This window comes from Siniperca chuatsi, linkage group LG14 (genome assembly GCF_020085105.1).
Source record: "Siniperca chuatsi isolate FFG_IHB_CAS linkage group LG14, ASM2008510v1, whole genome shotgun sequence".
NCBI lineage: Eukaryota > Metazoa > Chordata > Actinopteri > Centrarchiformes > Sinipercidae > Siniperca > Siniperca chuatsi.
Window position 1 is genome coordinate 4,249,362 of NC_058055.1, and position 26,079 is coordinate 4,275,440.

General features: G+C 41.2%; 1 protein-coding gene across 1 annotated transcript; it reads left to right on the top strand.

Moving 5' to 3' along the window:
* The first annotated feature begins 2,890 nt into the window (after nucleotides 1-2,890).
* On the top strand, nucleotides 2,891-25,832 carry wscd1b (WSC domain containing 1b). The gene is made up of 9 exons (XM_044223222.1): nucleotides 2,891-3,128; nucleotides 4,491-5,129; nucleotides 12,282-12,396; nucleotides 13,418-13,602; nucleotides 15,652-15,773; nucleotides 16,377-16,566; nucleotides 17,169-17,333; nucleotides 17,440-17,640; nucleotides 24,757-25,832. The coding sequence occupies exons 2-9, from the start codon at nucleotides 4,739-4,741 to the stop codon at nucleotides 25,107-25,109; spliced, it is 1,722 nt and encodes a 573-aa protein (XP_044079157.1). The 5' UTR covers nucleotides 2,891-3,128; nucleotides 4,491-4,738; the 3' UTR covers nucleotides 25,110-25,832.
* Nucleotides 25,833-26,079: the final 247 nt, after the last annotated feature.

A 26,079-nucleotide genomic window follows, 5' to 3' on the forward strand; every position in this document is an offset into this window, starting at 1 on the left:
AAGACTTTTTTCAAACTAAAAACATGCTACAACAATTGCTATCACATCAAACCGCTCAGCTCCGTTCACTCCAGCAGAGTTTTGTCCTCTGGAAGAATTTAACAGTTACGAGAACATTTTACTGGGAAAATTCAGCAAAGAGTGTAACAATACAAAAAACTTCCAGTAGCATAAAATCTCGGCTCAGTGCAGACCTGTAGCAGAGCTGAGCTGCTGTGGCTTCTCGATGTGGCAGGGCTCAGTACTTCTGCTAACTCGTCAGCCAGGCAGACAAAATAAAACGGCACACGATGTCCTGACTGCTGCATGGAACTGTGGCTCTTACTTCTGAGTTAGCCAACAAGTCCTCCAAATTAAATGATAAAATATGGCGTTTGTCCATGCCCTCCAGAACGACACAGAATTGTTTTCTGATCCTAAGCCTCTATCAGCAGGACGACGTCGTTTGTCTGTCAGTAAGGACAAAGGATAATGTTCAGTATAACACTTGAGAAACACAGAAAGACAGACTTCTTAGCAGACTTTAAAATGGGCAATGGTTAAAAGCATGCAAAAGAAAACACAGTAAATTGGTTGAACCACAGTACATTAACTCAAGAACTGCTCCAGTACTGATGTTCTAGGTAATTCTGCTTCTTTTGTCACCTGGTCTGTGCCAGAACACCGTTTCTCCTTTACTTTTCTTATTCATTAACAGTATTTAGTAGTACATGGCAACGGCTGCTGCTGTCTCCTTCAAACTTCCCTACATTTTTGTTTTATTCTGAAATTTTCTTCTGGCTTTATTGCTGAAACATCAGCAATAAAGCCTGATTGGATCAGAAGATTTTGACTATGGCAACGGCTGCACATACAGATACAGGAGCCTGTAGCTCCTTCAAACTCCTTCAGACTCCGCTAGCTACATTCTAGTTTTTCATCTGTTTTTTATCAGCTTTATTGCTGAAACAGCAACAGTATTGCCTATGGCAGTAATAAATCATCGTTGTCATCGGAAAAGGAAGCTGGGGTTTGGATTAAAGAGCAGCGGACCTTGAGCCTGATCAGTGAACCAGGCAGGCACCACGGCGGCTGCTGTGATCTCCCAGGAGGAGAGGACAGAGAGCCTGGATAGGAGCCAAGCTGGCCCAGCTTGGACTTAAGGCTGCTCCTGGCTAATGTCGGGACGAAATAGGACTCAGGTTGGCCAAGCAAGGCGATTCAGATACTGTTGTGCCCACATCTTTACAGAGACCTGCTCCAGCAACATCACGGATCAAGCGCTCGAGGGTGGACCGTGCTCTCCGGCGACACGAAAGGAGGAGGACGCAGTGTTTACATCGATGATGCTTGGTGCTCACAGGCAGGCAAAGTGGACGGACACTGTCTCACTAATGTCAAACCTTTTATGTGAAGATAGAAACCATATTATCATCACTATCTCTATCTGCTGTTTACATTCCACCAGATGCAAATTTAAAAAAATGGCTTCAGAATTAATTCCTGGGTGTTTTATTTTAGGCTATTTATTGTACATGTTACCCTATTTTAATATGAATGTATTGATTATCTGTTATGTTTTATGTGTGTAGCATGAAGGGACTACAAACTTCCATTTCATTACACCACCTTGTGTTGTAAAATGATAAATAAATGGCCTTGTACCTTGTATGCTTCTACAGTACATGTAAACCACTTATCTCATAATATGTAAGTGTTCTGGCCCTTTGACATCGTCATGTTCCAGGAAGATGGGCCAATTACATTTGATTTATTAGCATGGAGAGTAGAATTAGAACAAAAAACAAGGCTGGAAAAAAGAAGTGGCTATCCCTACTGTATGTTCTGAAATGTTGATCATTTCTGCCTGAACATCTTGTCCTCTCCACATTTAGAAAATTCTTCAAACCACTTCATTGACAGTAGAAAAAAAAGTGAAGTTTCAAAGAACTCTTAGATTTCTTCAGATGTTTTATGAAACAGAACTTTTTTAACATTTCGAGACTCCAGAGCAGATTAACATTTTAAGACTCCACACTAAATTAAAAGACTGGAAATGGATTTAGTTTTTTTGGCACCCTGCACACTTGAACACACCAGCACTTGTATCCAGGCCATGTAGTCTACGGCATGTGATGTCATTAGTTTGAAGGTCAATCGGCCATGACAAAGCGCTGTTAATTTCCCGTTCAGGGCAGGAGCTGTGGTGGGGCTGAAATGCAGGGACGGCAGCAGTCAATCATGCACGACTCATGGCAAAGTCCATTCATTCAGTACTTCAACTAAACTAACGTGCAAGGCAAAATCCAAGTGAACAACTGCAATGAGAACAATCCATTGGTCAGTGTGGCAAATGATTTCTAACTATCAGCTGCGATCGGGATCTGTAGTCCTGCTGGGACTTCAGAGATATGGCTGCAAAATAAATGTCTTCCGATTTTTGCTTGGTCCTTGCCCTCCATTATAATGACAAAGGCAACCTTGCAATATTAGATTTGGTTAAACTCAGGCTTTCTTTACCAAATATGCACAAAGCCAAATGTCCTTCAAATGGCTGACGGGTGATTTACAGTATACAGTTGAGGTGTTTCCCCAGAAACCCAGTGTAGTGTCAGTGGGCTGCAGCGTGCATGTTGCTTGGGTAGCATATTTCTTAAGTTATTTACGACAAATTCGTGGTCCAATGCAGAGTGCATGGCGATGAAGGCACGGTGGATATGAGCTCGATATGTAACGGTGAAGCCTGCTTATTAGAAGGCCCCCTTATGTGCAGCGCAAGCTGGACTGCTGGGCACGATTCTGCCGTTTGCACAGTGCAGGAGCTGTGACGCGCTTAAATCACCAATGCAAATAAGACTGACTATCCCCTCCTGCGCCGCCCCCATCACCTCCTCTCTCTCTCACACATACTGTCTGTGCTTTATATCGCCGTGCCAGCCTTTCAGAGCGACGGAGAGCAGCACTGGCTGGCTGAGAGAGGGAGAGAGAGAGAGAGAGAGAGAGAGCTTATATAACACCAGCTCTGGGAAATGCTGGAGAGCCGAGGAGACCTTCACTGGACAGTAAGCGGGGGAAACAGCGATCATAACGGCTATAAACTGCTAAGTGATCGCACGACGCAGGGATGCCGTACCACTCCACCGCTGAAGGTAAGCCGCAGGGTCAGATATCCTCTACTGTAAATGGTGGAGGCAGAGTGGGGGGGGGGGTTTAAGATGGAAGACCTCGGATTCTTAAATAGGTGATTCGCGTTTACTCTCGCTGTTTATTCATTTAGCTTTCAACCTCCCATCCGCCCCGCTACATCGAAACAGACAGGCGTGGATATTGTGGAATCATTTTGCGTGCTGGGGAGTTATTTTATGCGTAAACATTTGGAGTTGAACATAACTTGGGCACTCGGACTTGATCAGAGACTGTTCATTGTGCAAACTGTTGCTTCTATCCTCGGGAGCACTACCGCACCCCTACTTTTTTTTGGGGGGGGGGGCGTACAGTGTCCGCTTCACAAGACGGAACACGAAATGAGGCCTGAAATGAAAAGTAGAGCTGAAGGGCATGACGGTGTGTGACGGCCACCGAGACAACGAAGCGTTAAGCGGATATGAAGGAAGAGAGACTCAGTCTGTTAGGCATCTGTTGAGGGGTGTACAAACATAGCCGGTTACATGGGAACCTTTATAGGCTTTAAGTAAAATCAGCTGTACCAAAGAGGGGCTTGCAAGAGACCATTGTGACAGAAAAAAACGGTCAAAAACACAGGAGCGGGTCAGGGTGCTCTTCACTGCGCCTCTGTTCAGTCAAAGTATCGAGCTTCATAAAACACTGCGAATACTTGCGTGTTTTACATTCTGATCATTCAGAAATCTTCAACATCTCACCTTTGCATGTTTTTTTTATACTCATCACTTATTCATCTCCCCACAGATGACGCCAGAGATGGTCTGCATACTGCTATGATAATCCCCATTTCATAAGCGCCCATAATGCGCTCTCCAGACAGTTTTTATCACATGATGACATTTCACTGTGATAACTGAGACTGAGACTTAGATTGTGAAGCTGGGAGATGCTGCCAGTGTTAAAATAAATATAATCTGACAGTGCATTAACTGAATGAAATCCATGCATTGAAAGCGAATCCAATTTAAAAGCCATATTAGTAAAGGTTGGTATAATTTCCTAATTTCCCCCTTTTTAAAATTCATGTGATAGGAGAGCACAAACCCAACGCACAGACAAAACAGCAATTACAAGAAATGCAGAACGCAACTTAAGGCAGGGTTTTGAATTAAAAACAAATGGCAGGAATGAAAGCAACGAAGCAGCAGACACCAAGAGATGTGTTGCAAGATGCTGCAAGACAGAAACAAACTCATGTGTCAACATGTGCTGTGCGTCTAATCCGCCAGGCATATACTTCTGTTCCTTTTGATTGTGCTCACATACAGAGAAATACACTTGTGCTTTAAATCTAGCTGAATGTGTTTGCTTCTGTTTTTGTGCCTCAGCTTCTCCCCAAGGATCATCCTGGAGTCAGTGGCCGCAGCCTTGGACATTAAATCCCTCTCTGTTGTAACGCATCCATTGTTCCACTGCTGCTATTGGACTCTGTGGCGATGAAGGAACAAGACACAATGTCTACAACATTGCCAGATGCTGCAGGTGTTTCCCAGATTAGGAAGTTGTAAGTAGGTTACAGATCTTCTCACTCTTAATCCATGAAATGGCCTTCCACTGAGGTGAGACAGTAAACAGAATGGTGGCGCCCCTCTACAGACTGCACTGCTTCTTGAAGCGGGCTCAGATGCTGCTGCTCTGCCTGGGCATCGCCTATCTTATGGCAGGCAGCATCTTGCTCCTGCAGCGCTCCAGCATCAGAGTAGCCCAGTCAAACCTTGCCAGCCTGCCGCCCCTGCTGTCCCTCGCAGCGCCTCCTACCGCCCTCAGGACTGCAGGCCTGGGCGTGAGGGCACGCTCCAGATGGGCCGCCATTCAGCCTGTGTCCGGAGGGGGAGCCAAGGCAGGGCGACACTGGCCTGCTTCCCAAAGCCTGGGGGTCCAACACTTGCATCGCCGCTGGTTTCACAGTCTGCTGCCAGAGAGTCCAGAGCAGAAAGTCTCTCTCCACAGGAGCAGCAGACATAAAGGTAAATAACTACACAGACCTTACAGCTTTTTCCGTGAACACATTTCAATCAATTAAACTTAAAAGTCGGTCTGAAGAGTTAGATTTGTCTCCACATTGAGCTGACACTGTCCTGTCTTTAGTCTGGGTCTCTGCTTGTAAATAGTGATAGAGTTGTAACTTCATAAACATCACTGCAGCTTTGCTTGTAGCTAACTAGCCAGCAGGCAAAAGAAGCAAAGCAACCAGTGTTAATGTTAACATGTGGGATTTGTTGGGTCTCTGTAAATAATATTATAAAGAGTACGGTCTGGACCTGCTCTATAGGAAACGTGCAATGAGATAACTTCTGTTATGAACTGCCGCTATATAAATAAACTTGAATTGAATTGAATGTGACCACTGGCCACTGCTTGCCCTATTTACATTAATTTGTGTGCCAGTGAGGTGTTAACAACATGAAAGTGATAGTCAGCTGAATACCATTAGCTGGCCAACATTATGTGAATGCAAAATTAATATTATTCCTAACCACAAACTACACAGAAATGAACCAAGTCTAACAAATTCTGTTGAGACTGTAAAGTTGTGCTTTAACCAATTCGATCAGCTACTTGTTGTCTGCTTTTCCAAAGCTCAGGGACCTCCAACATGGCTGCCGATATGTTACCAGATAAACTTGTGGTTATGTGGCCTCATCACAAGATCTAAGATTGTGGTTTTGCCAATTATTAACTAACCTTGTATATCTGTTGTGTAATTAAACATTAAACATAAGCAGATCTCTTTATAAAGTCAGTGAAAAAGCACCGTTATAACACCATCATGCTATCTGAAAAAGAGCAGTGAAAGGGAGGATATGCAAGATTGAAATATCCTTGTGAATATGCGTTGACTGAGATGGTGGTTTTCCTGTGAATAATATATGAAAGAGCAAATATACACATTTATTTTCTATTTTGTGATTTACCTTTTTAGCTCAGATGGCCTGGAGCCGAGATAAAACACTCTCTGCACGGGGCTTCCATCGTGCACTCACAACAGGCTTCATTGTACATTTATGAATAGATAGTCATGACCTTAGAACATTTAGAAGAGCTTCATTATACATTTATATGATATTTTACATGTGGGTGCTTCATATCTTGTAGATGAGGGATAATGCTCACTGATCCTCTAAAAACCAGAGAGGCAAAAGGCAGGCAGGCACCAGAGTAGTTTCTAGAAAATAAATTAGTAATTATGTAGATAAAAATGATACGATTCCTTACTTGCACTCTCTGTTAAGGAGCCTTCACCATTGCTTGAAGACTTTTAGATATCCCTGGAGATTTACTCTATTGAACAGTGCCTGTCAGTGCCTTTGGCATTTTTTGAAATGATAAATACAATGGAATTACCTCCAGTGGAACATTTGTTCTTCCAGCTCATTCTTGAAAAGCATCCTACAAGAGCTCTTAATCCTTTTTTTAAACAGACACTACATAACCACTCAGTCACTAAGTAGGGTAATACAGATGAAAAATGTTAGAGGCAGGAATGAGATCAGTTTCAGCAACAGCCATCTGGCAAAGGTTCTTTTTTAACTGTATTACCCAGGACACAGAATTAAATTAGCCAGGTCTAGTGTACCACATGCCCTGGAAGAGTATCTGGTTGAAGGTTTCAGAGGAAAAGCCAGGGTCCACTATCACTCGTAAAACCTCTGCAGTACACCTATAAGCAATAAGTATGTGCATTTCTCAGTTTCAGTTAGTGCTGAAAAGATTAGTCGATTAGTTGATTACGTTGACAGAAAATGAATCGGGAACTATTCTGATAATTCATTCATGTTTTAAAGCAATAGACATTTTGAGAAATTCACTTTCTTGCTGAGAGTTAGAAGAGAAGATCAATACCATTCCCACATCTGTCCAGAAAACAGAAAGCTACAGACAGCAGCCTGTCAGCTTAGCTTAGCATCAAGACTAGAAACAGGGGGGAAACAGCTAGCCTGCCTCTGTTCAACGTTTAAAAATCCACCAGCGGCTCTAAAGCTCACTAATTAACACGTTATATCTCGTTTGTTTAGTCTTCGTCATCACTGTGAGGTTGCCAGGTAACTAGCGGAGACCTCAGGAAGTCACAGCTCACGGCCAAGGACTAGTCTGGCACATAACCCCCCATAAAACCACCAGATCTCGTTGTTTCCCCAGTCTTTATGTTAAACTAAGCTAACCGTCTGCTGGCTGTAGCTTCATATTTGAGTACAGATACGAGAGTCGTATCAGTCTTCTCAACAAACACTCGGCACGAAAGCGAATAATCAAATTTCCAAAATGTCGAACTATTCCTGTAAGTCATTTATCAAAAACACATTAATCTGCTGGTCCCAGCTTCTCAAATGTGAGCATTTGCTGCTTTTCTCTGTTTTAGATATTTTTGTTTTGGACTGTTGGTCGACCAGAAAACAGTTTCGAGACATCATCTGGGGCTCTGAGAAATTGTTATCTGCATTTTCACTATTTTCTGACCTTTAATTGACTAAATGACTAATCAATTAATCAAAGCATGTAGATTAATCAATAATGAAAATAATCATTAGCTGCAGTCATAGTTTCAGTCATGTCACATTATTTATGATGTTTCTTCCTAAAGTGGTTTAACAAGCACTTTCTTACTTAGTAGAATAAAGGCAGGGAACTGGAGAGGACAATTACTGGTAAAATGTTTCTTCGCACTGTGAGTCAAGTACAAATGATAAGGTGCTAAATCAGGACTGTCATGTGGTGTTCAGCCAAAGTTTGCAGCCATTAAACAGCTCGTATCCATCCAACACTATCTTGTTATCCAAATCTCACAGCTGAAGTCTCTGGACTAGAGTCCGACCGATATAGGATGTTGATACCAATATGATATTTGAGAGTTTTAAAAATCTGATAAGAAATTATTATATAAATTCCTTTTTAAACATAACCACGTAACATAGACAAAGAATCCCTTAAATTTGGTTATTAAAGAATTGTGACCAAGAGACAACCGTGAGCGAGACATTTAACAATGTAAAAATATACTTGTCAGTGCTCTCTGGTGAACAAACTATGCAATAGCAACACTGTTGCTAACGTGTCTTAAACGTATCTTTTGTATTTCTGAAGTAAAATTGCTGTATTTAATAATTTAATAATAGCTATATTTATTGGCTGATGCATACGATATTATTACCATATCTGTGATATGGCGATGTGTCTGTCAGGCTGTACTCTGGACTACCAAAGGATTGAAAAATAAAGAAATGTAAGAAAAGTGAGAAAATAGAATATCATCATATAATATCCTAGATTAAAGGCCAGCAGTTCTAATCACAAGCCAACTCATTTCTCTGGGTCTGTCCTTTAATATCTTTAGTTCTGTGGTTTGCTATTAAATCTTTATGTTTTCACTGTTTTATTTTAGTTTTTTTAAATCTGAATTCCATCTTTATTCGCTGACTACTTTGACAAAAGTAGTACAGAAGCAGTAATAACATTACATAGCCGGGCGGAAAGCATGCCTTTTCAGTTTCAGATATTCATTGATCCAGGAGCCCTACCTATTCAAACATTTTATAATAAAAGTGTGAGATGCATAACACTTTGTGTCTGCTGCTGGAAACTTTGTGCCTCACAGGGATGAGTCACAGATTCCTTGATATGTAAAGTACATATCAGAAGTATTACACGCCCAGAGATGTGCAGACGGATCAGAAGTAAGAAATATTGCAGGGGTTGCACAGGAGGAGCCACACTCTGTGTTGATATTTCCTGATATTTGATTTTTATGAAGTTGATTCCCCTGCAAACTTTTAGGTAGTCAGGAAGTGCAGGTGGTTGGGTTGTACACAAGGGCGTCACTTCCAATGGGGATGGTCCGCCTCAATTTCCAAAATTCAATTTTTGTCCCCCTCACTATTGTTTCAGGTTTGATTTTCTTACTGAGGTCTCTCTAAATAGTGTCCACTGACTGTTCAGCCACCAGTCCAGATGAGAGAAGATCTGATTCATTTGTATCTATTTGATACAATTGTTGATACACGCGTCTGAGTCGCCTTCACTTATTACCGTGCTGTCACAGCAATGAGCTTAACAAGCAGCAGACAGTGTTGCGGCGAGTGCTCTGCTGACTTTGTGTCCCCTGGGTGATGCCTTTCAGGCTACATAAATGTTGCCCTACCTTATTGGTGAAGGTTGTTGGGGCTGTACGCAGCCTGAAAAAATATCTGCAGACACTACTCAGGGCTGAAAAAGGGTCCTGTCAATGTTTGTTTTTGGGGTTAAAAAAATAATGCAATCTATATTTTTATATGCAGTTAATATTCTCCTTAAAAAACAAGAATTGAACAGTCAAAGATAAGACAGTAAAGCACAGAGCTCTTTAAAGATGCAAAAACAACATCCATCAGAAAGTATCAGAAACTAAAAAGGGTTTTAAGTGGGGTTAGTGCATTAACAATACAGAGGTTTAGAAGTTTACGTAGCGTTTCTTCTTTTTTGGTAATATTACCATTATTATGAAAAGCACAATAAAACAATTGTATCATAATGTGTTGAATAGGCCTATATTTATATTTCAAAAAGTGACAAATGTACATTTTACATCTTTCCCATACTGAAAAAATGCACTGTAACATTTTAATACTTACATTTTTTACGTTTATATTTGTAAATTTGTGTCTTTGAAATTGTATCCTTTTTTCTAATCCTTATGTTTTACTCTTATTCTAATTATTATTATTGTTGCACATTAGCCTTATAGAGTTAGGGTGAGGGGGTTTCACTGCAACTTTGAATATTTGAATTTCTTTATATATATAAAGAGATTCAAAGATTCTCCTTATATGTATATGGGTTTTCTAAAAATATAATTTCATTGTGTCTCCCCCACTTCTGATACCAAACCTATGCCTTTGGTTGTATGTACATCTTCTAATGGGTTTAGGGGGTATTTACAGTCACTGGGTATTTAGGGTTTTTCAGTATCAAAAACCCTGTTGAGATGATCCTCTCTGACCCCGGCTTGGCTCAGCCTACTATGTCCTGAGAGCCTCTGCTGTGGTTTTGATGACTCTTGTCGCATCTGTGAGGATATTATAGACCCAGCAGCGTGACTGTGAACCCTCTTCAGCCCACTTTAATGGACACACACAGTGCACATGCTACCCATAGCAGTGGCACATGTCCTCATACTTGGCCATCCTGTCATTAACCTTCTCCATCCAATCCTGTGGGGAAGAATCAGCTCCAGCACAGCCATCTGTCCTAGTGTTTAAGAAAGCGACACAGTGTCAGGCCTAAGCGTAGTCATTTCTATCATGTCTGGGAATTTGGGCTGCTTCCCTCCATTAACCCTAAGCTGCAGCTGCCTGGGGCCTCTCCTTCACTTTGATTAAAGCAATGACCTGCCCCGCTGGGTGGGTGAGGGGGTTAGGGGAGCCTCACCTTGGGTGACGCCTCATGAGATAGTTCCTGCCACAGACTTTGGCAGCCCCAGTCTCTTAGTGCTTTCAGGCAGCAGCTGCTGGTGTTCTCCAGTGTTTGTCTCCTGAGGCACAGGCGGCTGGTGACTCAGCCTCGCCCCAGCACAACAGGCTGGACGGGCTTCAGAGGACATCTCAGACTGATTGAATCACGAATTCGATATGGTGATGCTTGGCCTGCCAGAGATTTCACGGTCCATTGCTTGCTTCCATCTTGTCTGTGCACCTTGCTGCCACATCTCTTCAATCCTAGTAGCATGTATCGCCTCCAACACTTTTTAAATCCTCTCTTTGACCAGTTGGCATCAGTCTTTTTTTATGCTGGTAGTAAACATAAATCCTGAAAAAAACTGAATCCTCAGTGTCCTTTAAAACATCTATGAATACAAATGTATACTAGGGTTTGTGAAATAAACCTAAAAGCCAACATTGAGGAATTATATGCATGCACTACATGCACCAAATGATTGTATCTATATGTTCACAACATACAGTTCCTGTATGAGTAGAAACATCTAGGCTAGCATGTAACCTAAAAATATGAAAGTCTCAGACCCAAGGGGTGAGATGTAAATGAAGTCTGCACACAAAAGAAATGCATATGCTTCCCTCCACATAGAGACTGGTATTTATAAAGAAGACTTTTATGTGTCAGCTGAGCAGAGTTTGATGTAGCAATGTGGCAAAGACAAGGATAACATCAAAGACTGAATTTGGATGACATTTTATATAAAGCCTTAATCTTGTCAGCACATCATAATAGTCTGTCGTAGCCTATTATGCGTTACATCCTTCTTTCTACGGGGTGATTTTTATTCTAGTGTAAGTCAATAGGTTCGCAGTAATGTAGGAATAAGAACAATCTATATTGGATGATGAATTTGGCCTTGTCATGTTATAAATTAGTTGGATATTATGGCTCACAATACATGCTGGTGTGTATAATTACTGTGAGTAAGTGATGACGCAAAGGCTTCTTTGGCACTGGTAGTGGACGTTGCCAGTGCCAGATTAAAGAGGAGGAGAGTGTCAACATCCATTTACGGCTAATTGTGGGTGTGCGCATTGTGCTCACGCACATGCGTCCAATTTTTGATAACACAGAACAAAGTGCATTCAGAGTTATTATAATTATTATTCTAATTTTTCCTTTCTTTTTTGTGTAAATATGCTCACAATCTAGCTTAAAGAATACATGTTGTTGGGCTGCAACTGATGATTATTTTCATCATCAATTAAACTGTCAATTAGTTTGATTGATGAATCATTTAGTCAATAAAATGTCCCATTACTATTTCCGAGAGCCCCAGGTGATACCTTGAAATTGCTTTATTTTGTCCAACTAACAATCCCAAAACCCCAAAGATATTTAATTTACAATCATATAAAAGAAAGGGACAGAGGCAGTTCCTCACATTTGAGAAGCTAGAAACAAAGAAGTTTTAGTAGTTTTGCTTGACAAATTGACGATTAACTGATTAATTCAATACATTTTTCATGGGCCAACCAATCTATTAATTGACTAATCATTTCAGCACAAAATGTTATTGTGACGCAAACACACTTTCCAATCAACTTCTTTTCAATTTGCAAGGGCACTTGCTCAGTGCCTTTACAGGGAATGTTTTATTATGAATGGTTTTCTCTCTGGATTTTTTTTTTTTTTTTTTACACATGCAGGAACCTACATCGGTTGTTTTCTGCACAATGCCAGTGATCGAGCCCTGGGAGGAACCATGCTTTATGACCTGCGCAAAATGACCAGTTCTCTGTGTCAAGACACCTGCTCAGAAAGGTAATGCGTATGCGGCGGGCTCTGCAGACCACAGAAGGCCTGCTGTTTGAGTAAATGCTTTGGATCTCAGTCTCCTCCATGAATGCCTCCTGTGTTTGGAGCCAGCGGAGAGCCAGGTGGCTGGATGACAGTAAAAGATGAGGGGGGTGAGAGAGGGGAGAGTAAAGAGCAGGACAGAAGGCTTGATCTGTTGCAGAAGAAGGAAGGAGGGAGGTGTGTATGTGTTAGAAAGCTTAATGAGCTGACTACAGCAGTTGGTGAATAAGTCAGAGGTGAGATATGTGGTTTCCTGTTGGCGTGGGCTGAAAATCTCTGATTGGGTCAGTGCGAGCTGAATTTGCAGCATTCAAATGACTGTCCAAAGCTGCAGGGAAACGTGGAGAGGCAGGTGGGTTTTTCAAAGCAAACTCAAGGAATGACCTGCTTGAATTATTCCTTTTAATATCTTAGCAGCAATGAAGCAGTGCTGCAGTAGAACAGCAGAGGACAGATGGATGCAGTCAGACTGAGAGTTTGTGCTCACATCTCAAGTCCACTGAGCCCCCCCCCCAACACTCCCATCCACATGGAAAGCAGTCGTGCTCGTTACCTGAACGGGCCAATTACTGCGATGAGTAAAAGTAAAAAGTCAAGGCAATTTATAAGGAAGCTTCAAAGGATATATATGAAAAGGTCAATTTTGATGAGGTCTCTGTCTGTCCCAAGGAGGGAGGATAAAGAGAGAGGATGAGTCACAACAGCCTTGATATATAAAGTACAGATCAGAGGTGACTGCAGTTCAGCTAGAAAAAGGAATTACACAGTCAGATGAGTGCAGAAGGAGAAGTACTGACAAATATCACAGGGGACAGACCATACTGTAGATGTAATGCTGGGAAGTTTGAGTTAAATAAGTTTGAAATGTTAACTAATGTCCTTTGGGATGGCTTAACCTAAGGGCAATAGCTGGAGGTTATGGATTGCCCTTGACTTGGGCAATAACTGTGTGTCTGTGTGTGTGTGTGTGTGTGTGTGTGGCTAGTGGGTACCAGTTTGCAGGTCTGGATTATGGTGCTGAATGCCACTGCGGGAACCGGATCAGTAGCCCACGGGCTCCTGAGGAGGATTGTAGTCTGGTGTGTCGGGGTGAGAGGGGGTCTCCCTGTGGCGGCGTGGGCCGACTCTCCATTTACAAGGTGGAGGAGCAGCTGCCAGGTCACAGAAAATGTGAGTCAACTTCCCTGAGGGAAGACACAGGACTGTTTGCTATTTATTCTCTGCACGAGCTGCTCTGTGGGTGACTTCACAGACAGTGAAGAAATAACTGAACTTCTTAAACTTAAATTCTCAAAATAAAGGAATAAAAATCAGTCAACAGAATGCGATGTCAATAAAAACTGTGCACTCCTCACACCTAAACATATAACGATGATGAGTCTGGCCAAAACCAAACCAAACCCAATGTTAAATTAATACTTAATCCTCCTTCCAAAGCCATATATGTCTCCATTGTTGTCCAAAAACTATTAACAACACATCATTGAGCCACACTGCTGCACTGGGTGACATGTTCCTTCATTACCGTGAACATGTTTATCCCACATACACCATCCTGCTGCCAGAAATACTCACTAGAGCAGGGGTTAGCAAACATTTTTAAACCACGACATCCCTTTATAGTCTGTTTTTATTGTATTTATCCTTGTTATATAAAACATTATACTACTCTGCTTTTATGCAAACACTTGGTGTGTTATTTAGTCATGATTTAGCTTTTTTTTTCTTTTCCTATGACAACTCCATAGAAAAGTTTTTTTGAAAGAAACTAAACACACATAAAAATGCACACACACACACACACACACACACACAACACACACTGTTTTCAGTTTGATGTAAAATATGTGCTATACAGTATATGAACTGACAGTAGTAAACGACTGAAATAATTTGGGCATATTCTCAAATCACTCTGAGCAAGTATGCTAGTTGGTTGAGTGCATTTCTTTTGTCCTGACAGCTAACTTCCCCTCTCCACAAAAAGCCATAAGCTAAGTGGTTTTCACCGTACAGTCTCATTTTACTTCCTCTGGTCGTCTCAGACTGTGATGAGGACTGAGTTAAAGAAACAAATCTTTCTGTTACTGCTCTGATAGTCGTTATATCTGTCTGAGGTGCACGTGGAAAACTTGTGTTGGAAAGCGTGTTGCATTGCTACGACAACCAGCGACCCTAAACTGTCGTCACAAGTCTTAAATGTGCTATAACTACATATTTAACAGGGTTTTTAATGTGGTGACGCAGAAGTTTATTCTTGTTTTGATATGTTTGAAAATGTAACATGAAAATGGACAGTAAAGACATGAAAATATAGATATATTTCCATGTCTTTACTGTACATTGCGACACCCTTGGTCTTTTCTCAAACCTAAATGTGTATTTATCCGTGGCTGAAAATTGTCCCCAACAAATGGACCCACTTCATGATTTAGGCTGATTAAACAGGTGCATTTTTGCATAAAATCCCACTTAGTGCACCTTTACACTTGATTGATGACATTTGTTGAAGAATATTCTCTGAGGCGGAAACTGTGGAGTTTATAGAGTGTGTCTATAAACACTGTCTGCTTGTCTACCCTCTTTTGCACGGGGGAAGTCAGAAATAACTTGTGATGCACCATGATTTGAGCTACTGTACATTTAATTTAAAAGAACAAGATATATAAGGAACATGTCTGTATAACTCTTGTGACTCCACAGTCAGAATTGTGTATTGGCCTTTATAATCCAAAGCACATAATAGCTACAGGGAAAATTCAACAAAACTGATACATGAACATTTCTCTTACAAAAACTGTTGTCTGTTCTTTAAAGATATGCACCACATTATTGTTTAAGGTCAAATATAGTACATAAGAAGTTTCTATCATATACAGTATTAATATTCATGGTTGGAAGGTTCGGTGTCTCTGGAGATTTGCAGCTGAATTGTGAATATATTATTATATACACTAGAATTCAGTTAAGTATAGGAATGTAATTAGAGCAGAAATACTTTGGATTTATTGGGAATTTAAATTCAACCATGATGTTGAATAACTTTTTTTTTTAAAATATGACAATTTATTTCTAAGTAAACCCTTTATTTGCCCTCATCAGTGAATAAATGAAAATACTTCCTAATGCTGGTTAATGCAGGTGAATCCCACCAAATCCATTTTTGTTACCCTGCCACTAGCGTGCAACTATTTTTGCATGTGTATTTTTTTTTTTCAGTCAGAAATGTTCACTACCGCGGTTGCTTCAAGCTGCCGAAGAGCACCATCAGCACCTTCCCCATCTACTCCTTTCAGCCCAACCTAACCACACAGTCCTGCATCGAGACCTGCACAGATAAGGTTTGAATTAGTTCTCTGAAATTACAGACCTGATGATCAATTTATTGCACATAGCTCTCTGTATAGTGCCGGTGGTTCTCCACTTCCAGGAGAGGAGAATCCATGGCTCAGAGAGCTGTCTCCACTCCCAGGAGATCACATGTGGGAGCACAGAGCTCCTTGGATTTTGCTGAATATTTATGGTTTAATGTGCCTCTAATGAGGAGTAGATAGTTTGGATCCTGCACCGAGATCTTACTGGATGCAGCTGTGTCTCCTCTGAAAACACAAATGGCTGGTAGAAATATTGCACATCATTTGGTGGTGACTGCATTGTGATTAATGCTCACAGTGTGGTGAGTGTGCATGTATGTGTGATTATGCATAACTTTTCACTGCAGTGTCTGTACTCGTGCTTTGACATTGAGCATTTTGACCTTCTGTTACTGGAAAAGTGAGAAAAGATAATGAACAAAAATGCGTGGAGTGGGGATGTGATGCAGACTTTCCTGCTGAACTGAGCTGACACATCACCCTTGGGTAGAACATACGTCTTTGGAGAAGAAAAATAAGTCTGATGAGTCATAGAAAAACATGGGGAACATTTGTGCTTTTGGTTTGTAGGAGCTCCCCCTGGCTGTGTTCAAGAAGCCCGACTGTTTCTGTACGTGGACATCCTCTCTTTTCAGTCTCAACCAGCAGTCTGAGAACCAGCAGTGTGTGGGGAACACTGGTCTGAACCACACCAGCACCTCCACACCCACAGCACCCACTCAGCATGACCACTACCAGGTGTATCACACACCTGTGCTTGGTGAGATATTTGTTATACCGATACAACCCTGTGTCAACCATTTGCACGTGACAGGGTCTTGTTTGAAACTCCAATCATGTAAAGCCTCATTCTGATTGATTTTTACAGAGGGAGATGGGACAAAGTAATAATTACCAGACCGTGTCTGTGTTTTAATCCCATCCTATTCTGCCATGTCAGTACTTTTTACGGATCACGCACAGTGGTTAGAGTTCCAGCCTCTCCTTCCTCCTGTAAAATGGCCTGTAAAAATAACCTCTGATAAAGCTGATAAAGCTAGTCTATTCCCTGACACTGTCCATGAATACTGTGTCATTTCCTTGGGTAAAGAACACTTAGTGCATGATTGAGGAGGAAATTACTCTTGAAAGCAGTGTTCATCCCAAACTTAGATCAGACCTGAAATCACAACTCTGATGCATTTTTTCACTCTTGCAACCATACTGCAATTTGTGTCACATATGACTTGTTCTGTATTACTTTTGTTCTGAAAGTGAATCCATATTGGGCTCTCTGCATCCACACTTTCTGATATATTCTGATCTGGTGCATTTCTGCTTCGTTTTATAACTAAAACTGACAACAAAAACTCTTGTCCTTAGACTCCAGGTGCAAAGAGAGGATGTTTCTGCCTCAGAGATCCAGCTCCCTGGTGGCTCTTTCTAGTTTTCCTGGTGCAGGCAACACCTGGGTACGGCACCTGATCGAGCTCGTGACCGGCTACTACACTGGCAGCTTCTATTTCGATGGCACATTGTACAACAGAGGTGGGGAGAGCACTTCGCTACCGTTCAAACTGGCGTTTGAGTGAGTGCTCGGTGAAATATTGCCTCACAGCTGACCATTATTCATTCATTTATTCATTGGTACCAGGTTTCAAAGGAGAGAAGGACTACTGGAAGAGCGGCCGCAGCATCTGCGTAAAGACCCACGAGAGTGGTCAGAAAGAGATTGAGATGTTCGATTCTGCCATCCTGCTGATTCGAAACCCTTACCGCTCCCTCATGGCTGAATTCAACCGCAAGTGTGCCGGACATTTAGGACACGCCACAGATGTACAGTGGAAAAGCAAAGGTAATACAGTCCAAACTGCTGCATAATGTCTGCTGTTGATGTTATTGGAACAGTAGACCAGAGAGCACTCTTGAGTATTACAGCTTTTATACCACGGTCAGTAACATAAAGTACATGTGCTCTCTGAAAGCGTTTCTACTGAGTAGTTCACAAACAGAGGAAGAACGCAGCTTTCATGATAAGCAGCAACTGAGAAGTGTTATATTTGCGAGTAATAAAAATCCACTTGAATGGCACTTCACCCATCCATTCAATCCTACTCATCTCTGACACGTCGCTCTGTGAAGTTATGTAAACACAAAAAGCAATGTGGTGCCATCTGTAGCAACAACAGAATACAGCATGTTTAAAGGGTGGGTTCACCCAAATAAAAAAAAAAAAACGTATTTCGTTTTGTTTTGTTTTACTTTACCAGGTTTTGAGATTTCTGCCTCCATCAAAATACATACAGAATTTGTGGTTCTCATGGAATTTAAAAATGATATTCAAAATATTAAACTTGTGTTACCCCCCCCCCAATATCCTCGCAATTTAAATTTGGTTTTCAACTAACAGTAAACATCTGTATATAAATGTATAGAGGAGACTTTACATGTTCCAGGGATATAAGAACCATTTTGATGGAACATTCTGAGCCTTAGTAATGTCAAAAAGATATTGATTATTAAGTCATGTGACAACAGACTGAATGGCATGTCAGGCTCATCAGCATCCACAGACCAGGCACTTAATGAGAATAACATCCTCCAAATATAAAACTCTTTTATAACAGACGAGAGATTGCAACTTTGAAATACAAACGGATGAATGTGAAGAACACAAAACCGCAGACAAACTGTGAAAGGAAGTGATCGGTGTCTGTGTGTTACTGCCAAACCAAGCTGGCTGAAGAACCACCATCTTGTGCCCAAAATCTTCTGGATCAGGTGAGAGGCATTAAGGAGTCTTTCCAGCAAAAGTTTTATGATCTGAATAACTCCATAAAAGATCTTAAGAAGGAAACAAGGGCAGTGCAGATTAGAGTCTCCAATGCAGAGAAATGCATTAGGGTTACCTACCAACCCCAGCAAAGAGTTGGCAGTGATCTTACGTTACACCCCGGACCTGCGCGAGGCCGACCAAGTCTGCCCGGACTGGACTGATACAGACTGACTTGCAGCTTACAATTAGAAGAACCTGTCTTGTCTACCAGGATTCTCCCGGTGGAAATACAGCAAGGGCGTGTAGAATATGGGGATATAAAGAAGAAGCTCCACGCAGCAGGTATCCACTACGGCCTTCACTACCCCAACTTGTTACGCTGGAGGGAACTAAATATATCTATAAAACACCTGATGAGGCATCCAAAGACCTGGAGACACCTATCCCGTCTGCATTTGGATAGTGTGTATTGGAGGATTGTGAGTTGCGCATTAATTAGGCTATCTGCTAACCTGTACGTTTGCAAGCCAATATATTACTTTGATTGCTTATAACTTTCCAGTTGCAAAAGTAACTGTTGGACCTTCACCCTGGTAATTGTCTAGTTGGCTGTTTTTCTTGTCTGGTCGCGCTAAAGGGCTATTTTATTTCTTGAGAGCACAGTTTAGGTTATAGTTCTGGTCATGCGGTATCCACAATTACCTTTACCCAGTCTCTGTTGACAGAGGAGAGATAGACATCCCTTTTCTTTTCTTGTTTTGTTTTTTCCCCAGTGGCATTATTATGCTTCTTATGTGTTTTGTTTTTTGTAAATGTTTCCCCTCCTTTCCCTTCAACCCCTGAGATGCAGAGTATTAACCCAAGAAAGATTGGCATTTTAAATTAGTTCCAACACGATTAAAATGATATCATAGAATGTATTTGGGGTCTCAAATTAAAGTAAAGCGATATAAAATAATCTCCCATTTAAAGTCCTTGGCATGTGTTGTTGCAATGCTTCAAGAAACCCACTTGAATGAGCTTGAATCACAGAAATTAAAGCAAAGATGGGTGGACCAAGCGTTTTCTGGAGCTTCAAGGGGTGAAAGTATCTTGTTTTCGAAAAAAAAATATTTTAAATGAATAGACTTAAGGATGGGAGGTACATTATAGTTACTGAATTTCTTGAAAATAAAAAAATATGCTTTTCTTAACATATACCCTCCAAATTTTTTGTCAGCCTTATGTGGCGTCTTATCCAAGTTTACAGGAGAGATCCTTTTGCTTGGTGGGGACTATAATCTGATATCTGATCCAGTGATGGATTGCTCTAATCGTTCCATTCCTACAGATACTGCTTCTTCTGAAGTGTTTGTGAAACCCAACATTTTCTTAAATTCATCAGACATGTGGCGTTCAATTCCCTATCTCTGGAATACACATTTGATTCTAAAGTTCATAACTCCCATAATAGGATTATTTGCTTTTGTCAAATACCTTCAGCAAGACTTATTTCTGATATTTACAATATATTATCTAACTATGCCCCCATCTCTGTAACATTCTCCCCGTTTCTAGATCTATACAAAACAAAATATTGGAAGTCTAATAATATTTTGTCAGGGGATGAGAAATTTGTATCATTGTTAAAAGGACAACATTTTTTTTGTAAATTTTAATTATTTCATCTATTCAGATGGTATATGGGAGGCTTAAAGTTACATGTAGGGGCTGGATTATCAGCTATGCCACAGCCAAGAATAAGGAGAGATGTGTAAGAAAACACACCTTGATGGCTGAACTAAGAAACAGCATGTGAGGGACCCCAGCAATTCGGAACTAAAGAAATTAGTACTAGACTATATAATATGGATCCGTGACATCACTCATAGGTTTCTGAAGAGAAAGAAGCCATTTTGGGAAAAAAACAGAAATGGTGGTCTGAGATTCAACTTGCCAACCGTTTACCACAGTGTATTAACACCATGGTCAAGCCAATCATATGCTAATCAGGTACTTAACAGTGATGAGGGAGGTGCAGCCAGAAAACAATAGGCCCGATTACTGATTACTGGGCCATCATGGAAACAAGAAGGTCAGTTTTAGGTGAAACTAGGCAGGGTAAACAGCAGACACTCAGGAAGACTCCTCCCTGAGGGCGGGGCCTAAGCAACACAGAGTAGCTTAAATGTCTGAGTTCTCAGACCATTTTCACAATTGAGAATGACTTCCGGATGGGAGCCGAAATGTCTTGATTCTGAAAACAGTGTCCAGATGACTACGACTGAAACCTTTTCTACAATGGAACACTCCTGGATGAATGAGGGACTACACCGTCTTGTCTTTGTCTGTGTTCAAAGAAACTGACAGAATTCTTAGATATAGAGAATATTTTAGGTGTCAGAGTCATGGCTGCAGTAAAGATGTTGGTTTCTAGTAAAGCACCAGGGGAGGGCAGTTACAGTATTGAGTTTTCTAATGTTTACAAGATGTACTGATCCTCTTCCTCACTTATTCTAAGTCTTATTCAGTCAGTCAATGCTGCACAGTATGAGTTCCGCTGTGATTTCTCTGTTGCCAAATTCAGGCAAAGAACATTTGCAGATGAATATTTTTTGTCCACTAAGTCTGTTAAATAATGATTATAAAGTGTTTGCAAAGATACTTGCAGTACATCGAGAGAGAATGGTTTCATCTTTAAATCATATATCAAAATTTGGCTTTGGTACAGTGTGTATACAGTAGGTTAAGGTTCTTTATTGTAATTACTGCACATGTTAAAACCAACAGTATATTGTCACCTCCTTTTCAACTGTTTAGATCTACTAGACAGGGATGTCCTGCATCTCCACTCATATTTACATTAGCACTCGAACCATTAGCCTGCGCTATTACAGATAATCAGAACATAACCAGCATCCATCTTTATGGTTATGAGTTTAAATCCAATTTTAATGCCGACAACGTTTTGCTAACACTATCTAACCCAGGTGACTCAATTCCACACCTTTTGAAGCTCATTATGTCAAATAATCAAATCTCCAATTGACAAAATGTAGTTAAATGGTCCTAAGCACCTGAAAACAATAAAGGAAGACCTCAAGACATGGAGAAATCTGCCTCTATCATTACGGGGAGAGTCATAGACATACAAAAATTAAACCAAAATGTCCCGGAAACAGGAACTGCCATATTACGCTGGTAACGTCATTCTCACGAGGGAATCCAGACAGCCAGGCAGACTGGTTGACAGAGAGGCAGGTAGACAGACTGGGAAGATGCCGACTGACAAACAGGTTGGTTGACGGTGGAGCAGGGCAGGCAGGGAGACAGGTGGATAATGTCGCTGGGCGAGACAAACCAGCAGACAGGCAGGGAATGCAGAAGGAGGTGAACCTGAGATACAGGACACCTTAATATGAACAATACAAGCAAAATAGGCCGTGCATAGATTCCACATAGGTCTGGCAAAGACTGGAGAGGAGAGCTGGGGTTTTATACTGCAGGGGGTTGCTGAATGAATGGGCTGCAGGTGTGCAGGAGTGAGCCGACCTGCCACGCCCAGATGTGACAGAACAACCAGGGGACAGACACGAGGGGGGACATGAGGAATGAGATTGAGGCATGATCGGATTTCGAGGTCCCGCCCATACACCCGGCCGACTCAATCGCAAGCAACTAATTAACTAATTACTAATTAGAACCAAACTTATCAGAAAAATGAACACCTGAACACACATCAGCGTGATACGAACTACCTAAAATGACAAAAACCATCTTTGGGAAAAATTTATTTGACATGTACTTTTGTTTTTAGTTGTGTCCCATCCACTAACATGGGGGGGCGGGGTTTATGACCTGTACTGCAGCCAGCCACCAGGGGGCGATCAAGATGTTATTGCTTCTCTTTTGAAGAGCTGTCGTTCATCTTTATATACAGTCTGTGGGGAGAGCGGAAGGGATTCAATTGAATTTATTCCCCATATTATCTTTTCTTATTTCTACCATTCCTCTAAAGTTTCCACAGCAGTGGATTCAGGAAATTAACAAATTATTTACAATATTTTTATTTATTTATTTAAAAAAAAAAACTATATAAGTCTAAAAAAATCACCACCCCCAGAAATCGTGGTGGTTTGTGTATTCGGGATGTTTATTCATATTATTTAGCTAATAATGGTAGAGATCCACTGCCATTGGTATATAAATAACAATATGAAGCAGGTAGTTGGGGCTGGTTGGAGCAAAACATCATTGCAGAAAATAATTACATTTCGCTTGGCTCTCTGTGGTACCACTCTAAATGTAATAGAAATATTCGGAACCCTTTAATTCTCCCTTCATGTGACATAGCTAAAGAACTTCATAGACGTCTTTCTATTAATGGTTATCCCTGCCTTCTTTTCCAATTTGGAAGAACCCGCTATTTACTGCTAGAGGGAAACTAGGGTTTGGCAGCAGAAACATTTTACAAAATTTTATCAATTGCTTTGGCAATATTCTTAATTGTAATGAACTGAAAATGTAGTATAATTTAAAACATGCCAACTTCTTTAAGTATATACAGTAAAAATGTAACTAAGAGGCTGTATTGCTAAGGGCATCATGCTTAGCCATAAAAGCTGAATAAAGTCAGAGCTCAAAGTACCACAGTGTGTCCTCCTCGTATCGATAACAGAAATATTACACCTAATTTAATATTGTATTTCTTAAAAGAGTGGAATAAAGTGGCTAAAAGTCTTTGCTTCTCTAATGATAAGCTACTTTATAAGCTAAATTATTGATAGTACGAGAAATACAAAGAGGGCTCCAAAGCAAAATGCAACATTCTTTAATTTTGTTCCTAAATCAACCTTGAACTCTGAGACGTAACTCTGAAACATTCCATTCCCCATACATGCCACATATATGGCAGAGGGAATGCTGTCACCCTATTCCAACCCGTTCTCACCCCAATCCATAGACTGTATAAATGAAGTGGACCAGGTCTGAAAAGTGAAGCCTTAAGCCTGCATTCTTTCTACTGCCCAGCAGGGGGCGACTCCACTGTTTGCAAAAAGAATTGTATGAAAGTCTATAAGAAAATGGTGGCTAGATCCACTTCTTTTATACAGTCTATGACTCTTCCTATTGTGAATTTTTGATCCATGGAGGTTTTATATTTATAACTTTCCTCGAGTCGAGAAAAGCGATTTAAAAATCTGTGACATCATCACAATGTAAAGTCTGTGGGCTGAGTGGGAACTCGTGGGAGGGGCCAGCGGGAGAAACACTACCGCTCATATTCAGTGGGCCACATACCCTGGAAATAAAAGGAGGACATTGGACTGAATAGGCGCCATCTTTGGGTCCGGTATCTAGTTCTAATAAAACATCCATGGTCAAACACAAACATAGGACTTTCATCCAGGAGACCGCTGTTCGTTTCCCGTGTGAAACCAATAGTCCACGTTGACTTCTTTTTAACTTATACGTAAGTTAAGTTATTTAACGTTTGTAACTTAACTTACGTACCTTAACTTAGTGGCAGAGTGGGTTGTCCACCAATCGGAAGGTCGCCGGTTCGCTCCCGGCTTCCCCCAGACCACATGTCGAAGTGTTCTTTGGCAAGACACTGAACCCCAAATTGCTCCCGAGTATGAATAATTAGTTACTTTCTTTGGACTGATGAGCAGTTAGCACCTGCCATCAGTGTATGAATTTGTGTGAATGGGGTGAATGTAATATATAGTGTGAAGCACTTTGAGTAGTCGGATGACTAGAAAGGCGCTGTACAAGTACAGTCCATTTGCCATTTAACTAACAGTAAAGTGGTACGTAGTAACGTACTTATTTTTACCCAAACCATGATCTTTTCCTAAACCTAACCAACTGCAACCGTTACACAACCACGTGTTGTATTTTGCAAGTCTAACCGGACACTGCATATTTATTATTGCTTGGTTTATTTTGAAAGTCTAATCAGACGTTGCATATTTCTTATTACTAACTTGCCCGCGGAGCCCTGCCCATGTGAAACTGACGCTTGAGCGGTACCTACAGCATCATAGTTTGAAGCGCAGGGCCACTGACCAAGCTGCAGTATTTGACGAGTGAGAACGTGTTGACTATTCAAGTTAGTGTAAGATCTAAGGAATATATTCACAGTTCACATAATGCCTGATGAAACTAGCTGTCGTCTAAATGATCCTCAACTGTACTCTCTTTCAACTGCAGAATGGCCAGAATTTGTCTCCAGCTACGCCCCCTGGTGGGCGTCCCACGCTCTGAGCTGGCTGAAGTTTGGACGCCGCCTGCTGGTGGTGCATTACGAGGAGCTGCAGAAGGCTCTTCTCCCTCAGCTCCGTGTCATCACAGCCTTTCTAAACATCACTATGACTGAGGAGAGGCTGCTTTGTGCACAAAGCAACCAGGACGGGCATTTCAAACGCTCGGGGGCCCAGCAGCCCTCCTTCGACCCATTCACTCCTGACATGAGACAGATGATTGACCCCTTCATTCATACTGTTGACCAGGCACTGCAGAGCAGGAACTTTAGCAGACTTCCACAAGAATACCTCCCCAGATGATGATCTATAAATGTCATACACATAGTCCTTTAAATGACTGGTCCAGCAGGGCTTTGCGAGAGAGAAGTTCTTCACCGAGTGCTCTGTGGGGAACAGACACACACTGGCTGATGTAAGTGGACCACCTGACTCTTTGATAAACCAGACGCACTGTGAATGGCTGAAGAGTCGTGGAAACACACAGGAGGTCACTGGAGAAAACATGACAATGCTTTGTGAAATCCAATGGTGAACAGTGATGAAAGCCTCGGGCAGGGACTGCCTCTCTGAGAGCCGCAAATGTGACGAATACTCTGAGAGGATTTGACATGATTTGTTGGCCTGCAGAGTTGGGATTATCTAGCAAAGTGCCCGACTGCACAAATTTGAGTGTGTAAATCCAGGATGGATTCATTTTGATTGAGGAGGGTTTTCTGTGGGTCTTTATAATTTCACTTTAATACATATATTGTGTATTTAGCATACACCCATGTTAATAAAAATTACAAGTCATACTAACACAGATGACAACCACAGCATTAGCATTACGCTGGTTGCTGCAGGTTTGCAATACTGATGGATAAAGCCTCAAAGCTGCTACATGTGGCTGTAAGAACTCTCCATGCAACTAGTTTGACTGTACATGAACTCTGAAATATGTTTTGTGATTTATGCTTTAAACTGTAAATGAAATCCAGCTGTTTCTACGAGTACTTTATTTCATTAAATGCATTCAGTTGTTTACACTCGCATTACTTGAAATGTTTTTCACTTTAATGGACCAGGGTGAGGCACTATAGTGCTTTCTCAACAGGTTGGTGTATTATGTCGAATGTAGCTGTTAGGCTTTCCCACGGTTTATGTACCCAGTGTTCATTCTGTAACCACAAACAGAGGCTAAAAGCAAACACTCTTGTTCGCTGTACAATCTGAGCAAAAGAGCTCTGTTCTCACTCATTCAGACATTGTAGATGTGCAGATCTACTTTAAT

What these genes read in the sequence shown, in the direction of transcription:
- wscd1b (XM_044223222.1), top strand. Translation starts at nt 4,739, where the DNA reads ATGGTGGCGCCCCTCTACAGACTGCACTGCTTCTTGAAGCGGGCTCAG. An exon ending in TCGAGACCTGCACAGATAAG is followed by an intron (nt 15,774 to 16,376) that starts GTTTGAATTAGT and finishes TTTGGTTTGTAG; the next exon opens with GAGCTCCCCCTGGCTGTGTT. An exon ending in TGTACAGTGGAAAAGCAAAG is followed by an intron (nt 17,641 to 24,756) that starts GTAATACAGTCC and finishes TTTCAACTGCAG; the next exon opens with AATGGCCAGAATTTGTCTCC.